The sequence below is a fragment of the Nicotiana tomentosiformis genome, chromosome 8 (assembly GCF_000390325.3).
Source record: "Nicotiana tomentosiformis chromosome 8, ASM39032v3, whole genome shotgun sequence".
Classification (NCBI taxonomy): domain Eukaryota; kingdom Viridiplantae; phylum Streptophyta; class Magnoliopsida; order Solanales; family Solanaceae; genus Nicotiana; species Nicotiana tomentosiformis.
In genome coordinates, this window is record NC_090819.1 from 49,113,850 (window position 1) to 49,132,850 (window position 19,001).

The window sequence follows — 19,001 nt, forward strand, 5'->3', positions numbered from 1 at the left end:
GATGACGAAGGATGGATGATGATAGCAAAAATGGTTAAATTAGAGGGAAAATGACGAAGTAATTTTACCTGAGAGGAGGAATCGATCATTGAAGTTAGAGAACCGTCGGACAAAACCTAAAACTTAGAGGTCACTCTCTTTGACCTCAGGGTATAGAATCCTCATAATGAATCTCTAAGGGAACTCTATGCACGCTCCGATTTGACGGAGCATAAGAGGATTTGAGTGATTTGAAGTTGCATTCTGAAGCTAGGGTTCCGGATATTAGGCGTTTTGAAATTAAGTGACAAAACGGGGAAGAAATCGGCAAGATTCGCGGCTAGGGAAGACAAAAGGAATGATTTTGGTTGTTGATTTGTTGACCTTGCACGGATTTGTGCAAGGTATTATGACAGACGGGGAGAGAGCAGGCGAGGGAGTAGAGAGCAAATGGGGAAGGGGCGTCTTGGTCAGGGGAAGAATAAATTAGGGTTTTGGGGATTCTCTGGGTTAAAAATGCAAGACTGAATCTGGGCCGTTGGATCATTTGATCAACGGCCTTGATATTTTGGGTAGATAAGCATTTTAGAAATGTTTTAATCCCTAAAAAGGGCAACCATTGGATCTCGCTTAAATGATGGCGGAGATTAAGTCTTAATAAGATTAAAGAATAATAAGAAAATGGGTATTAAACGAGGACCGTTGATGAGATAGATCAACGGTCGAGATCCATTGTGCTTTCTTTGTGAGTAAGGGAGACAAGTGACGTGGCATGCTTTGATTGGCTTAGGGAGAGGAACGCGGATCGCCACAGTAGATTAGAGGGTCGTTTTGACTGGGTCAGATGGGGTAATTGGGCATGGTATTTGGGCTAAAATAATTTAAAAGATAGCCATTTCGTCTTTATTTAAAAGATTGCAATTGTAGCCTTTTGGCTTTTTAACCCCTTTTATAATTAAATTAAATTAACTAAATTATTGTCAATAAAATGTAGTAAAATTATATTTATCATATAAACTACTAACTATTGTAATTAATTATTTATAAAATACTTTGTTTTCTAAATTATAACATTAATTTCAAATTATTAACATAGTAATCAAATTAATTAGAAATTAAGGAATAATTCATTAAATCAATTAGAAAGCCTATGTTATGTTTATAAAACTATTTAATAATCTAAAAATAGTAAGCATGGTATAAGTATAACATTGAATTGTTAATTTTAAAATTACTAATATTAAATTAATCTAGTAAAAATAGGTGTTATTGATTGAAAATATTTTTAAAATTTTCATTGTAAACTATTAAGTATAAATAAATATTCACTGTAAACTATTCATTGTAAACAGAACAGCTATTTTTTAGAGAAATTGGACTGTTTTAAGGTGATCTTTCATTGAGGTTGAGTTTGGGATTTGAGATTGTATTTGAGCTGAATTGAAACTGATATCTTAGCCAAGGTTAGAAGCAAAGTTTTTCAGGAAAATCAGTTGTGATTGATCAGCTTTGAGCTACTTTAACAGCCTTGAAAATCTGTAGTTTAGTCCCTAAATTTTTGCACTGTTTTGAAGCTGATTGTCTGCCAAATTTCTGCACTGTTACAGTCATTGCTGCCCTCTTCGAGCATCCGGATCACACCCTGAAATAATTCGGACGTAGAAAGTAAGATAATAAATTAAAACATCCGGATTACACCCTAAAATAATTCGGACGCAAAAAGGACAGCAAGACCGGCTACCAAAATTCCCGTCTGACAAGGAGCTTCTCAGGTTTGGCCCCCATTTTTAGGTTCCTCTTCTGTTGCGGCGATGGTTCTATGTCTTTCAATGCTGGATCAAATAACCTATCATCACAAATCATTCCAATGACGGGCCCATTGTTGTGAGTAGGCAAACAATTGTTGGTCACATTGGGAGCTCTTCATCCCTAAGAACTATTGACGACCTCGATGGCGATTGTTGGTCACATTGGGAGCTCTTCATCCCTAAGAACTATTGACTTGACCTCGATGGGGTCCTCCACTGCTCTTTTGACAGTCCAACAATCTTCAATATCATATCCCACTACTTCAAAGTGGTATTCACATCTAGCATCAGCTGGGTGCGAGGGGGACTCAGAGTTCGGCCGGTTTGGGGCCACTGGCTGCAGAAAACCTAGCATGATTAGCTTTTGGAAAAAATATGAATATGATTCACCAATAGGGGTGAACTGATTCCTTCTGAGAGGCTCTCTTGGATGGGGATTGTAATTGGGAAGATTTTTTGGGGGATTATATGGAGCTTGGTATGGACGGGTATTTCTAGGAGGTGAAGCTCGATTTTGTGGCCAGTTTTGCAGCCGTATGTAAGGTTGCGTGTTCATCACTGCATAGGGAAGCGGTGCCATAGCGTATGCAGCATCATGGTGCGGGCAATAATGTTGCGGGATTCTAGAAAGCACATATGATTGGTTGAATGACCTGCGAGCCCCCCTCGAACTTGATACTTGACTTAAGGCAGCTTGACTTAAGATTTGGCCCATTTTGAAACAATTTTGGACCATCTTTCTAATTTTAATGCCCTCAGTGAACGGCTTCCCCATAGAAGACATTATGTTTTGGAGGTAGTCCGACTCTTGGGCCTGTAGGAAGACCATAACCATTTCTGCCTCATCCATTGGAGGTTTTATCCTGGCAGCCTGCTCCCGCCACCTGATTGCATACTCACGAAAACTTTCTGTGGTTTTCTTTTTTCAAATTGGACAAAGAGTTTCTATTGGGAGTGATGTCCACATTATATTGGAACTGGTAGACAAAATCTCGGGCCATATTATCCCACACATGTCAATGGGTGATCTCTTGGTCCATGTACCACTCAAAAGCAATTCTCGTAAGACTTTCTCCAAAATAAGCAATTAAAAGCTCCTCGTTCCCACTAGCGCCCCTCAGCTGGTTGCAATATCATTTCAGATGAGCGATCGGGTCTCCATGCCTATCATATCTTTCAAACTTAGGGGTCTTAAAGACTGCCGGCAAGAGCATATGAGGGAACATACACATATTTGAGTACGCGACACTCTTTTGGCCGCTTAGGCCTTGCATGTTTTTCAAGCTTTGTCCCAAGCTCTTCATCTTCCTAGCCATTTTCTCTTGCTCGGGATTCTTGACAACTTTTCTTGCTCAACCGAGAAGTCATATTGTGGAGGTTGAGTAAATGAGTATGGGGTCACATATGTTATTTCTTGTTGAAATTGTGGACCCTAAAAAGTGAATGTTGGATGCTCAACATACGATCGTGATATAGTTGGTTGTGCAGTGGTGCAGACTAGTATTGCAGAGAACATTGTCGGCGGTGCCTTTGAAACCGGTGCCTGGGGGTAAACCACAGAAGGCATGCCAGGACCGTTATACAGCATTAGAGGGTACCCACATGGGATGAACGGGTTGGACACAAGGACATTGGTATCCCCACCTGACCTTGGGATCAACTCAGGGAACCTAGAGATTGCATTCAGCGGTTCCCTACCATTAGACCAGGCGTCCCACATTTCCAACATGTGGAGATGCAGCATTCTATTCTCTTCAGCATTTGCTAATTCTGGTTGTGGAATAGCCGGTGTTGGGCTATCCTCAAGATTGATGATTGGTAGATGACTTTCGGAGGCCATATGACCCTTTCTTTTAGATCTTGTGAAGTATGGATGGGAAGCCAGATTACCAATAAAACCAACCACCTGAACATAACCTGGCTAATTGGCATACACAAACAACCTTGTTAGTTTGAGACATTTAACAGATAGTAAATCACATGTTGGGGTGCAATGCACCTAAATAGTTAAACGTTTTTACCATGTGTTTTATCGGTTGCATGTTTCATCCCTCCTTTCATTACCCTTTTTCACTCTATACTTCTTTTCTTTTCATTTCCCGCTCTTTTAGTTCTAACACTCTCTTCCGGTCTTACCACTCTCTTCACTCTTGATTTTATCCTCTTGTTTTGTCACTCTTTGTCTTTTCTCTATTATTTTTTTACTCTTTGTTTTTCTCTTTTTCCTTTTTTTTTATTCAGTATTTTTTTTTTCTTCGTTTTTCCCTCAAATTATTTAAGGTTATGATCGCATCCGATGAGGATTGCCTACATAACATGACGCCGCATGAATCAGATCATGACGTTGTTCAGGGAGACCAGAGATAAAGAAAATAATCTAACTCTCTTTTTTCTTTTTTTAAAGTCTTCTAGGAAAATATTTTTATATTTTGAGTTTTTCTTTTCTTTTAATTTTTGAAAGAAAATCTCTTAAGAAGAGCGAAAATATTTTTGGACTTCAATTTTTAATTTTTAAGAAATTTACGAAAGAAAGATTTCTAAAGAAGAAAGAAAATATTTTTTTTCATTTTATTTTTTTGGTAATTTTTGATTTGTTCTTTGGAAATTTTTGAAAAGAAAACTTTTTAAAGAAGAAAGATAATATTTTTGGATTTATGAGTTTTCTTTTAAATTACCGAAGAAGAAACGAAAATATTTTTGGAATTCAAATTTTTGTTTCCTTTTTCTTTTTCTTTTTTTTTTTTTTTGCTTTTTTTAATTTCTTGATTTGATGTCTCAAAGAAAGAATTAAAGAAAAATATTTTTGGATTTTTTTTTTTGTAAATTAGGGCCAGACCCGATGAAGGTTGCCTACATATCTCATATCTGGTGAGAATCAGACATGCGTAATTCCATCAATTTTGTCAAAACAGGGGAAATGAGGAGCATGTTGTGTGTTTTGATTTTCTTCTAGATGGGATCAAATGGAAGGTTTCTGACTGATCGGGTATGTATTCTGCTGGTGACTCAGAGCTGATTATGAGATTCTCATGCTTTTCATATGATATCATAATAGATGTGGTGTGTTGTGTGGGATTGAGATTTGCAGGTGCAAGGTCACGGTTCAGTTTTGAAGGGAAGGTCATGAATTCGTAGGCAACATGGATGGTTTAATATGACTAGATGAGTGATATTACTACTTGGTATTGCCTGAGGAGAGTGCACATTCAGAAGGCGCACTAAGTTTTGACTTACGTCACTCCATTGGTATTGTGGTACTCGCCTGGTTGATCGCCTGTTGATATTCAGATTTTTGCTATGTGGCACGAAAGAATTATAGAAGTACTTCTCGCGAGATGATCGTGTATGAGAGATGTGTTAGAAATTTGAGTGCTGGAGTTGGGATCAGCTATGGTGATTCATGTGTTCTATGAATTTGGAGATTGGAGTTCTCAGAAGCAGATTGTTTCGTGGTCAAATCCAGCCAGATGATAGTATGTGTTATGGTTAGGTCATTGTGGACTTTCAGAGGGTTAATTATCTATTTGTGGATGACCAGGATTGATTTGGGGGCTCATTGGTAGGCCTAATAAGGATGTGTATTCTATACCGGGTCGCTATTATTGAGGGATGTACCATTCATCTAGAATTAATCTCATTCGTATCTGGTATGTTTTATGTATTTGTACGGCCTCGTAAAATTTCACCTAAAATCCGGGGTTTTGTGGTCGCTATTATTTGAGGGTTGTAGAAATCTATAGGTAGTTTGGCTCTCTTGGAGGCATATCAAAGGCTATTGGCCAAGGAGGTTTATCGATTAGCTAGTTTGGGAGTTCGTCACGCCGACTCTAGTGAAGGAGGGGTAGTAGTGCAAAATAGGGCTGAATCATCGCTTGTTGTGAAAGTCAAGAAGAAGCAATACGACGATCCATTGTCGGTACAATTGAAGGAGTGGATTCAGAAACATAAGACTATGGCTTTTTCTCTTGGCATAGATGATGGTACGCTAAGGTACCAAGGGCGATTATGTGTTCCAAATATAGATGGTCTCTGTGAAAGAATCATGACCAAGGCTCACACTTCCAGGTATTCCGTGCACCCAGGCTCTACGAAGATGTACCATGATCTTAAGGAAGTCTACTGGTGGAATGAGATGAAAAGAAATGCACCGGACTTTGTGGCAATGTGTCCAAATTGTCAACAAGTGAAGGACGAAAATCAAAGGCCCGGTGGGTTGGCACAGAACATAGAAATTCCGATGTGGAAATGGAAGATGGTCAATATGGACTTTATGGTAGGACTACCTTGCACTCCTCGAAGGTTCGACTCGATTTGGGTGATTGTGGATCGACTCACGAAATCAGCGCACTTCTTACCTGTTAAGCCTACTGACACGGTGGAACAGTATGCTCAGTTTTATATCAAGGAAATAATAAGAGTACATGGCACTCTAGTTTCTATTATCTCCGATTGAGGGGGACAGTTCACAGCTAATTTTTGGAAGACATTTCAGCAAGGATTGGGTACCCAGGTAAATCTTAGTACAAAGTTTCATCCACAGACCGACAGGAAAGCAAAGCGGACCATTCAGACGCTTAAAGATTTGTTTCACGCTTGTGTTCTTGACTTCAAGGGTAGCTGGGATGATCATTTGCCACTCATAGAATTTGCCTACAACAACAGTTATCATGCTAGAATTCAGATGGCACCGTTTGAGGCTCTATATGGTAGGAGATGTGGATCTCCCATTGGGTGGTTCGAGACTGGGGAAGCGGAGTTAATAGGTCAAGACCTCGTGCATCAGGCTATGGAGAAGTTTAAGATCATTGTGGAATGGTTGAAAACTGTCCATAGTCATCAGAAGTCCTATTCGGATGTACGTCATAGGGATTTGGAGTTCCTAGAGGACGGTTGAGTATTCTTGAAGGTTTCCCCCATGAAGGGTATAATGCGGTTTGGTAAGAAAGGAAAATTGAGTCTGAGGTATGTCGGACCGTACAGAATCATTCAGAGGATTGGTCAGGTGGCTTACAGGATTGAACTACCTCCAAAGATGTCTTTAGTGCACCCGGTGTTTCATGTATCCATGTTGAAGAAGGTGGTTGGAGATCCGTCGCTTATTGTTCCGATTGACACTATAGAGGTTAATAAAGAATTGACTTATGAAGAGATTCTAGTTGCCATTCTTGATAGGCAAGTTAAAAAGCTGAGAAATGAAAAGATTGCCTCCGTAAAGGTGTTATGGTGAAACCATCAGGTCGAAGAGGCCACTTGGGAAGCCGAGGAAGAGATGAAGAAGAAGTATCCTCATTTGTTTGAATAGCTATGTAGTTGTGTCCATGTTGGTAAAAGCTAACTTCTTACAAACTATGTTTTCCCTGTACAGTTTATGTTAAGGATACTTCTTCTTGGTAATATAATGTTTATGACATCATGACCGGTGTTGTTTCACATCGTTGTGTTATGGTTATGCTGTTAGGACTAGTTTTGAGATTCTCTGGAAGGTGGATAGGCCCAATTACAGGAGAGACTTTGGCAAAATTTCTGAAAATTAAGGGAATTAGTCAAAATTTGGAACTGCATGTGTGTGAAGTAACAGTTGGGTCACATTGGATGTTAATGGCGGATCTTGACCCTCATTTGATGACGAATGCTCCTAATCGAGGGGGGGATGTAAGGCCCAGTAAAATTTCACCTAAAACCCGGGGTTTTGTGGTGCCAAGGTTGGCTAATGTATTTGAGGGTTGTAGAAAATCTTTACAGAGAGCTTGCTCGCCGTACGGACTTTTTGGGTTGAACAGAGTGTTGGGGAGTTGAAGAAAAATTGTTGCAGAACAGGGCATTTCTGCGGTCCAGATTTGCAGACCGAATATCCACCGCGGAGTGAAGCAGAAAAATGGGCCAATTTTGGAGGTTGTGTTTGCGGTCAACTATGCGACCGCATAATCATTTCGCATGCCGCATATCCGTCACAGAACCAGTATGATGATTTCCGGAGGGATATTCTACCGTCCATTCTGCGGCCGCATAATTGATATGCGGGTCGCAGACCTGGCTGCATACCTGGCCGCAGACGGGTCCAGACTAGCCCAATTTTAGGGACCATTTCTGCGGTCCATTTTGCGGACTGCAGTCCTGATCTACGGTCCACTCTGTGACCGTAGACCTGTGTTCGGAGGGTCCATTTTCTAGTTTTTTGACCCTACCCTGTTTCAATATATAGATGTTAAGGACCATTTGTAAGGTAAAGATATGATATTTTAGAGTGAGGAAATGCTCTAGAGTGAGAGGGGAGTTCCTAAGCTAATAGCTCATCAATACTTGCTCAAACATTGGAGAATGAACAAGGAAAACTCACAAGTTCTTCATCTAATAGGTAAGGTTCCATATCCTAGTTTCAATTTCGAATTTGGGGTAGAAGATGGTTAATAATGAGTGTGATTCTTGGGTGTGAGAGTGTTATTTACGCATGCATGTACTATCAAATGGGTAGACTTTGGGTTGTGGGATGAAGGAATCCACCATAGGAGGGCCTCGAAATCATAATGCCCACCTAGTGTTTGGTAAAATGCTCAAATGAGCTGAAACCACGAATACCCTCCTAATTTGTGTTCAATTTTGTTATGTTTCTAAATAAATCGAAGTTGCTAAGATTTCTTGAACATTGTAGTAATTTAAGGAAGCTCAAAGCGAGGTATGTTGGCTGAACACCTCTTGTAGAATCGACTTCCATGATGTCCTAGTAAGTTGCGATCATGCTTGGCTCAATTTCTTATGTTGAAAGATGTTTGTTCCCAAAATGTGTTCCAAATGTTCCTATCATATCATGATTCCCTCCGAGAATGTAATCTAGTAGGATCAATGTATCAAAGGTGTTGTGATTTAAAAACCATGTTTTAATTGCAAGCTAGCATGCCTAATCATGGTAGAGAAACTCAATGTGCTTAAGACTCTTGTTCGGGCATATGTGTACTTAAAGTCTAGATTTAAAAATTCTCTTATTGATTATAATCCATGGTAACGCTTGAGAGTTATAGGGGGTGAGTATGAAATATGAAATACGGCTGACGTGCCAAGACTGATATTACAATTATGGCCGCTAGTGCCAATGAAATTGAAAAACGTGTGAAAGATTATGAAATGAGTTGTAAATCCTTTAAATAATAAATGCTTTGGGAGTATCATTTAGTCACAGAGGAAGAGTAGGTCGAAATAACCTAACCCTGAAACTACACGTGCCGATGTAGGAGTGATTGAGAGATAAATCTCTGTGTTGATGTGATGAGATTGTTCCCCTTATATGGGATGAAAATGATGTGTTGAGATATTTCCCCTCAAATGGGAGGAGATTACTTCTAGGAAAATGTGATGTGATGTTGACCCATACGGCATTGTGGTGAGACGGCTTAACCGATTGAGCCGATATTGGATGCCATGCCGCGCACATGGTGGTGTTGTGAGTGGATATCTCGGGGTGAGATGGCTTAGCCGATCGGGCTGAGATCGGACTCCGGGCTAAAAGCACGGTGGTATATCGGTACTAAATATCCCCCAACTTAAAAATATTGATATTTACTTTTCTCCTAACTTGACCCCTCGATACTATTTGAGGCTCTTATTGATTTCCTATTTCCTTCTCCTTTTACTGTTACTCATTCTATTGAGAGGGTGTTTAGTTTTACATACTAGTACTATTTCATATATACTAACGTCACCTTTTCAAGGGGAGTTGCATCTTTAATGGATGCAGGTGGTTCCATAGCAAGTGGTATTGATCAGTGATAGCAGCACACCCTCTCCTCAACTGACTTGGTGAGCCCCATTTCATTTCGGGGTCTTGTATCTCTGTCCTTTGTGTATATTATTTTGAGGTATAGCCGGAGCCTTGTTGCCGACACCATCATGCTACTCTTTTATATCTATTAGAGGCTCCATAGACATAGCGTGGTTGGTACCTTTATTTTGGGAAGTCAAATTAGAAATGTTGTATTTGTATCATATGTTTCCACTTCTAAACTATGAACGTGTAATGTAATATTTTGCGGAAATCTTGAATGAAGTTCTAATGGTAATGAAATTTGGATTGTTCATGTAACCTTCTCATTGTCTAATTAATGAAATATACCTTCTCTTTATTCATGAGTGAGTCTGGATAGAAGGCATTGTACAGGCTTGCTTGGCCGAGTTATCTCGGTTGAGCGTCGATCGCATTCCCTAAGGTTGGGGCGTGACAAGCTTGGTATCAGAGCCTAAGGTTTTAAAGTGTCCTAGGGTGTCTCGGAGACGTGTCTAGTAGAATCCTTCTTATCGGTGTGTTGTCGACCACATCTATAATTATGAGGCTACTAGGGCATTTAGGAAAAATACCCTTCTTTGATGGTCTAGATCATGCGATTGAGCTGATTGTAAGACTATTCCTCCTCTAACTCGTGCAATTGCTCTAATTTTCAGTATATGGCCCCTAGAAAGAAAGCAAGAATTGGCCAAGGAGCAAATGCCACCCCAGGAGCGGTAGTTGATTCTATACCCGATGATACGGGTGAGCACCCGAGGGGTGAGGATGTTCCCCCAGCTACTACACCGCCTGATTCTACTACTCCTACTCCGACTGTACCAATCCCTACTCCTACTAAGGGTGCAACTATTCCACCTCCATCCCCAGCTTCTGATCACGGTGTTTCTGATGGGGATCTTAAGGGAGCCATACAAATGTTGGCTCAGACAGTGGCTTCCCAAGACCTGAGATCGAATGTTGCACCTGCTTCTTCCAGCTAGCAAGGGGATTCTGCTAGTTCCAAAGTGAACATATTTCTTTAGCTGGATCCTCCGGTGTTCATGGGTACTGATCTTGAGGAGGACCCCCAAGACTTTATTGATGAGATGCACAAGACCCTATGAGTTATGCGTGCTACTGAGATGGGGGGAGTGGAGTTGGCGTCCTACCGCCTGAAAGGGGTGGCCTATTCTTGGTTTGAGATGTGGGAGGACTCTCATGAGGAGGGGAGCCCTCCAGCGAGGTGGAATTAATTTGCTGACACCTTCGTTGACCATTTCTTGCCTGCAGAGACTAAGGCGGCCCACGCTGCTGAGTTTGAGAGCCTGAAGCAGGGTAGCATGAGTGTGTGGGAGTACCATATGAGGTTCGCGCGCCTATCCAAGTATGCCATCTACATGTTGCCCACTATGAAGGTAAGAGTGCGCCGGTTTGTGTAGGGCCTTATCCCCTTTGTTATTAATGAGGATGCTACAACTGCCTTGAATTCTGATATGAACTATGGGAAGATGGTGGCATTTTCTCAAGCCACGTAGACCCACAAATTGAAGAATAAAATGGAGCGAGAGGTTAGCAACAGGGCCCGGTCTGCGGGCAACATTGGTGGTTCTTCCGGTAGTGGTGGTGATAGGACAGCATTCGGGGGAGGGTCTTCAAGGCCATCCCAGCCCTTTGCTCAGTCTTCGGTTAGTGCATCGCCATCAGGGCCCCGTTAGCAGTAGTGGAGTCATTTCAGGCCTAGTCAGGACAACAAGGGACCTCACCAACAAGGTCAGCCTAGAGGGAGATTCCAGCAGTAACAGAGGCCCCCATTCCTTAGTGTGGGAAGATGCATTTCAGGGCCTGCTTTATGGACCAGCCCATATGCTACGGGTGCGGTATCATGGGTCACATTCAAAGGGATTGTCGTTCGTCCCGCCAGAGTCAGGGCAGGGGTACGGCACACCCAGCCAGTTCTGCAGCCACTACATCAACAGCACCTCCTCCAGCTCGAGGCACTCCAGCACCCGCAGGGCGTGGTGCAGCTAGGGTTGGTGCACAGAGTTCAGGAGAGGCCAGACGTTTCTATGCTATGAGGGGTCACCAGAGTTCAGAGGCTTCTCCAGATGTATTCACGGGTATATTGACTGTCCAATCTCATGATGTATATGATCTTATTGATCCCATTTCCACTTTATCCTATGTCAGTCCTTATGTTGCAATGGAATTTGGGATAGAATCGAAATAGCTTCATGAGTCGTTCTTTGTATCTACTCCAGTTGGTGAGTCTATTATGGCCACAAGGGTTTATAGGCATTATGTTGTCACAGTGCATGGTCGGGATACCATGGCCGATCGCATTAAGTTGGGGATGGTTGATTTTGATGTAATAATGTGGATGGACTGGCTTTATTCATATTTTTCCAAGCTTGATTGCCGAACCAGAACCGTTAGGTTTGAATTTCCGAATGAGCCAGTTATCGAATTAAAGGGGGATGGTGTGGTGCCGAAGGGTAGGTTTATTTCTTACCTTAAGGCCACGAAGATAATCAACAAGGGGTGTATTTACCATTTGCTACGGGTTATTGACACCGATGCAAAGGCACCTACACTTGAGTCTGTACCAGTTGTAAATGAATTTCTGGAGGTCTTTCCAGATGAGCTACTTGGGATCCCACCTGACAGGGAGATTGATTTTGGGATTGAAATGATGCAAGGCACACAACCTATATCTATTCCACCATACAAAATGGCACCGGATGAATTGAAGGAGCTATAAGAGTAGTTGAATGATTTGTTAGAGAAGGGTTTCATCCGGCCGAGTGTGTCGCCTTGGGGCGCACCGGTCCTCTTTGTAAGGAAGAATAATGGGTCACTGAGAATGTGTATTGACTATTGGTAGCTCAACAAGGTTAAGATCAAGAATAAGTACCTATTGCCAAGTATAGATGACTTGTTTGACCAATTGTAGGGTGCTAGGTACTTCTCCAATATTGACTTAAGATCAGGGTATCACCAGTTGAAGGTCAGGGAGCAAGATATTCCTAAAATAGCTTTCACGACCCTATATGGGCACTTCAAATTTCTGGTAATGTCCTTTGGGCTAACAAATGCCCCGACATCTTTCATGGATCTTATGAATTGAGTCTTCAAGCTTTTTCTTGACTCCTTTGTGATAGTATTCTTTGACGATATTCTTGTATCTTCACGAAGTTGAGAGGACCATGTCGATTATCTTAGGGCAGTTCTGCAGACTCTATATCAGCACAAGTTCATGCGAAGTTTTCGAAGTGCGAATATTTTCTTGAATCTGTCACATTCTTGGGTCATAGTTTCTTGGGCTTAGCCGGGTATTACAAAAAGTTTGTGGAGGGGTTCTCCACTCTTCCTCTCCATTGACTAAATTGACGCAGAAGGCGGTTAAGTTCCAATGGTCAGATGCTTGTGAAAAAAGCTTCCAAGAGTTGAAATCATGATTGTCTACGGCACCGGTGTTGACCTTACCGGAGGGCACGGATGGGTTTGTGGTATATTGTGATGCTTCGATAATCGGACTTGGGTGTGTATTGATGCAACATGGCAAGGTGATCGCTTATGCCTCTAGGCAACTCAAGAATCATGAGAAGCACTATCCAACGCATGACTTAGAACTTGCGGTGGTGGTTTTTGCATTGAAGATTTATCTCATTATTTGTATGGGGACCATGTGGATATATTCACGGACCATAAGAGCCTCCAATATATTTTCAAGAAGAAGGAATTGAATCTAAGGCAGAGAAGATCGCTTGAGTTACTCAAGGACTACGACATCGATATTCTCTATCATCCGGGAAAGGCTAATGTTGTGGCGGATGCTCTTAGCTAGAAATATATGGGTAGTTTGGCTCACTTAGAGGCATATCAATGGTTGTTGGCCAAGGAGGTTCATCGATTAGCTAGTTTGGGAGTTCGTCTTGCGGACTCTAGTGAAGGAGGGGTGGTTGTGCAAAATAGGGCTGAATCATCGCTTGTTGTGGAAGTTAAGGAGAAGCAATATGACGATCCATTGTTGGTACAATTGAAGTAAGCGATTCATAAACATAAGACTATGGCTTTTTCGCTTGGCATGGATGATGGTACGCTAAGGTACTAAGGGTGATTATGTGTTCCAAATGTAGATGGTCTCCGGGAAAGAATCATGATCGAGGCTCACATTTCCAGGTATTCCGTGCACCCAGGTTCTACGAATATGTACCGTGATCTTAAGGAAGTCTACTGGTGGAATGACATAAAGAGGAATGTAGCGGACTTTGTGGAAAGATGTCCAAATTGTCAACAAGTGAAGGCCGAACATCAAAGGCCTGTTGGGTTGGCGTAGAACATAAAAATTGTGAAGTGGAAATGGGAGATGGTCAATATGGACTTTGTGGTAGGACTACTTCGCACTCCTCGAAGGTTCGACTTGATTTGGGTGATTGTAGATCGACTCACGAAATCAGCGCACTTCTTACCTGTTAAGGCTACTGACACGGCGGATTAGTATGCTCAGTTGTATATTAAGGAAACAATCAGATTACATAGCACTCCAGTTTCTATTATCTCCGATCGAGGGGCATAATTCACAGCTAAATTTTGGAAGAAAGTTTATTAAGGATTGGGTACGCAAGTGAATCTTAGTACGATATTTCATCCACAGACCGTCGGGCAAGCAGAGCAGATAATTCAGACGCTTTAAAATATGTTGCGTGCTTGTGTTCTTGACTTCAAGGGTAGCTGGGATGATCATTTGCCACTCATAGAATTTGCCTACAACAACATTTATCATGCTAGCATTCAGATGGCATCGTTCGAGGCTCTATATGGTAGGAGATGTAGATCTCCCATTGGGTAGTTTGAGACTAGGGAAGTGGAGTGAATAGGGCCAGACCTCGTGCATCAAGCTATGGAGAAAGTTAAGATCATTAAGGAACGGTTGAAAACGGCCCAGAGTCCTCAAAAGTCCTATTCAGATGTACGTCGTAGGGATTTGGAGTTCCAAGAGGACGATTGGGTATTCTTTAAGGTTCCCCCCATGAAGGGTATAATGCGGTTGGTAAGAAATGAAAATTAGTCCGAGGTATGTTGGACCATACAGAATCATTCAGAGGATTGGTCAGGTGGCTTACAGGCTTGAACTACCTCCAGAGATGTCTTTAGTGCACCCGGTGTTTCATGTATCCATGTTGAAGAAGGTGGTTGGAGATACGTCGCTTATTGTTTCAGTTGAGACTATAGAGGTTAATGAGGAATTGACTTATGAAGAAATTCCAGTTGTCATTCTTGATAGGCAAGTCCGAAAGCTGATAAACAAAGAGATTGCCTCCGTAAAAGTGTTATGGCGAAACCAACAGGTAGAAGAGGCCACCTAGGAAGCCGAGAAAGAGATGAAGAAGAATATGCTCATTTGTTTGAATAGCTATGTAGTTGTTTCCATGATGTTAAAAGCTAACTTCCTACAAACTATGTTTTCCCTGTACAGTTTATGTTAAGGATACTCCTTCTTAGTAATGTAATGTTTATGGCATTGTGGTCGGTATTATTTCCATGTTGTTTTACGTCGTTGTGTTATGGTTATGTTGTTAGGACTAGTTTTGAGATTCTCTGGCAGGTGGATAGGTCCAATTACAGGGGAGACTCTGATAAAACTTTTGAAAATTAAGGTAATTAGTCAAAAATTGGAATTGCTAGTGTGTGAAGTAATAGTTGGGTCACATTGGATGCTAATGGCGGATCTTGACCCTCATTCGAGGACAAATGATCCTAAGCTGGGGAGGATGTAAGGCCCTGTAAAATTTCACCTAAAACCCGGGGTTTTGTGGTGCCGAGGTAGGCTAATGTATTTGAGGGTTGTAGAAAATCTTTGAAGAGAGCTTGCTCGCTGTGGTACGAACTTTTTGGGTTGAACAGAGCGTCGGGGAGTTGAAGAAATATTGTCACAGAACAGGGCATTTCTGCGGTCCTACAGATCCGCCGTAGAGTGAAGTAGAGAAATGGGCCAATTTTGGAGGTTGTTTTGCGGTCAACTATGCGACCGCATAATTATTTTGCGGGCCACACATCCGTAGCAGAACCAGCATGAATATTTCCGGAGGGTGATTCTGCAATCCATTCTGGGACCGCATAATTGATATGTGGGCAGCTGACCTAGTCGCAGACTGTTCCAGCCCAGCCTAGTTTTTGGTACCGTTTCTGCGGTCCATTTTGCGCGCCGCAGACCTGATCTGCGGTGCTTTCTGCGACCATAGACCTGTGTTCGGAGGGTCCATATTTTGGATTTTATAACTCGACCCTTTTTCGATATATAAACGTTAAGGACTATTTGTTAGGTAAACATCTGATATTTTAGATCGAGGAAATGCTTTAGAGTGAGAGGGGAGTTCCTAAGCTAATTGCTCATCAATCCTTACTCAAACGTTGGAGAATTCACAAGGAAAACTCACAAGTTCTTCATCCAAGAGGTAAGGTTCCATATCCTAGTTTCAATTTCGAATTTGGGGTAGAAGATGGTTAATGGGGAGTGTGATTCTTGGGTGTGAGAGTGTTATTTGTGCATGCATGTACTATCAAGGTTTGTAGGAAGGTTGTCGAGCTCAAATGGGTAGACTTTGGGTTGTGCGATGAAGGAATCCTCCATAGGATGGCCTTGAAATCATAATGCCCACCTAGTGTTTGATAAAATGCTCAAATGAGATGAAACCACGAATACCCTACTAATTTGTGTTCAATTTTGTTATGTTTCTAAATAGATCGAAGTTGCTAAGATTTTCGAAACATTGTAGTAATTTAAGGAAGCTCAAAGTGATGTATGTTGGCTAAACCACTCTTGTTGCGATCATGATTTGCTCAATTTCTTATATCTCGTCTTCTAAGTCCTTCCTAATAAATTTGATTATTTTAAAATGAGTGTTGTGTTGAAAGATGTATGTACCCAAAATGTACTCTAAATGTTCCTATCATATCATGATTCCCTCCGAGAATGTAATCTAGTTTGATCAATGTATCAAAGGTGTTGTGATTTAAAAACCATGTTTCTATTACAAGCGAGCATGCCTAATCGTGGTAAAGAAACTCAATGTGCTTAAGAATCTTGTTTGCCCATATGTGTACTTAAAATCTTGATTTAAAATTTCTCTTATTGATAATAATCCATGGTAACGCTTGAGAGTTATAGGGGTGATTATGAAATTTAAAATACGGCCGACGTGCTAAGAATGATATTACAATTCCGGCCACTAGTGCCAATGAAATGGAAAGATGTGTGAAACATTATTAAATGAGTTGTAAGTCCCTTAAATAATAAATGCTTCGGAATTATCATTTAGACACCGAGGAAGCGTAGGTCGAAATAACCTAACCCCAAAACTACATGTGCCGGTGTAGGAGTGATTGAGGGGTAAATCCCTGTGTTGTTGTGATGAGATTGTTTCCCCTTATATGGGATGAGAATGATGTGTTTAGATATTTCCCCTCAAATGGGATGAGATTATTGCTAGCAAGATGTGATGTGATGTCGACCCACATGGCATTGTGGTGAGTCGGACTACGTGCTAAAAGCACGGTGGTATATCGGTACTAAATATCTCCCAACTTAAAAAAATTAAAATTTACTTTTCTCCTAACTTGACCCCTTGATACTATTTGAGGCTCTTATTGATTTCATGTTTCCTTCTCCTTTTACTGTTACTCATTCTATTGAGATGGTGTTTAGTTTTACATACTAGTACTATTCCATATGTACTAACGTCCCCTTTGACGTGGGCGCTGCATCTTTAGTGGATACAGGTTGTTCCATAGCAGGTGGTATTGATCAGTGATAGCAGCACACCCTCTCCTCAGCTGACTTGGTGAGCCTCATTTCACTTTGGGGTCTTGTATCTCTTGTCCTTTGTGTATATTTTTTTGAGGTATAGCCGGAGCCTTGCTGCTGGCACCATCATGGTACCCTTTTGTATCTATTAGGGCTCCATAGACATAGAGTGGGTGGTAACTTTGTTTTGGGAAGTCAAATTAGAAATGTTGTATTTGTATCATATGTTTCCACTTCTAAACTATGAATGTGTAATGTAATATTTTGGGGAAATCTTGAATGAAGTTCTCGACTATCTCGGTTGAGCGTCGGTCGCGTTCCCCGAGGTCGGAGCGTGACAAGGAAAAATAATGAAATGAAATCGCACAAAGACTAAAAATAGCTCCACAACAGCAAAAACTCTCAAAAAGGGAAGTCTCAAAATTCTTTCCTACATTTTACTCATTTTCTATATAAAAAAAGAGAAAAAGAAAAAAAATCAAATCAAAAATTCAAAAGCATGATAGTATAGGGTACACCAATCCCTAGCTCCATTTTCCAACATAGGGTACACCATTTCCTAGTTGATATTTTAGACATAGGGTACACCACTCCCTAGTCTCCTTACCAGTATAGGGTAAACCAATCCCTAGTTGTGTTTCCAACATAGGGTACACCACTCCCTAGTTGAGTTGAGCTTATACGCAGGGTACTCCACTCCATGATAACTTTATTGATAGAGCTTAAGTGCAGGGTACACCACTCCCTGATATCATTCTTTTAGACATAGGGTACACCACTCCCTAGTCTCCTTACCAATATAGGGTACACCAACCCCTAACTGTGTTTTCCAACATAGGTTACACCACTCCCTAGTTGATGATATTCTAGACATAGGGTACACCACTCCCTAGACTTCTTACCATTATAGGGTACACCAATTCCTAGCTATGTTTTCCAACATAGGGTATACCACTTCCTAAATGACTGAGCTTAAACGCAGGGTACACCACTCCTTGGTATCATTACTAATTGATCTTAAATGCATGGTACACCACTCCCTGGTATCTTTATTGATTGAGCTGGAATGTAGGGTACACCACTCCCTAATATCATTCCTAGATATATGGTACATCACTCCTTAGTCTCCTTACCAGTATAGAGTACACCAGTCCCTAGCTATGTTTTCCATCATAGGGTATGCCACTCCCTAGTTGATGATATTTTAGACATAGGGTACACCACTCCCTAGTCTCCTTACCAGTAAAGGGTACACCAATCCCTAGCTGTGTTTTCCAACATAGGGTACATCATTCCTTAGTTGATGATATTTTGGACAAAGGGTATACCACTCCCTAGTCTCCTTACCAGTATAGGGTACACCAATCCCTAGTTGTATTTTTCAACATAGGGTACATCACTCCCTTGTTGATGATATTTTAGACAGAGGGTACACCACTCCCTAGTCTCTTTACCAATATAGGGTATACCAGTCCCTAGTTGTGTTTCCCAACATAGGGTACACCACTCCCTAGTTGATAATATTTTAGACATAGGGTACACCACTCCCTAGTCTCCTTACCAGTATAGGGTACACCAATCCCTAGCTGTATTTTTCCAACATAGGGTACACCACTCCCTAGTTGAGTTGAGCTTAAACGTAGGGTACACCACTCCC

At 41.4% G+C, this 19,001-nt stretch overlaps 2 protein-coding genes across 2 annotated transcripts; both read left to right on the forward strand.

Annotated features, from left to right (window-relative positions):
• Nucleotides 1-11,812: 11,812 nt before the first annotated feature.
• On the forward strand, nt 11,813-12,298 carry LOC138897441 (uncharacterized). The gene has a single exon (XM_070183411.1). It carries the CDS (start codon nt 11,813-11,815, stop codon nt 12,296-12,298), a length of 486 nt encoding a protein of 161 aa, XP_070039512.1.
• A 2,299-nt stretch (nt 12,299-14,597) lies between these two features.
• LOC138897442 (uncharacterized) lies at nt 14,598-14,906 on the forward strand. Its single transcript, XM_070183412.1, has one exon. The coding sequence runs from the start codon at nt 14,598-14,600 to the stop codon at nt 14,904-14,906; it is 309 nt and encodes a 102-aa protein (XP_070039513.1).
• The last annotated feature ends 4,095 nt before the right edge of the window (nt 14,907-19,001 follow it).

Coding starts and splice junctions, on each gene's coding strand:
- LOC138897441 (XM_070183411.1), top strand. CDS start 11,813: ATGGCCACAAGGGTTTATAGGCATTATGTTGTCACAGTGCATGGTCGG.
- LOC138897442 (XM_070183412.1), top strand. CDS start 14,598: ATGAAAATTAGTCCGAGGTATGTTGGACCATACAGAATCATTCAGAGG.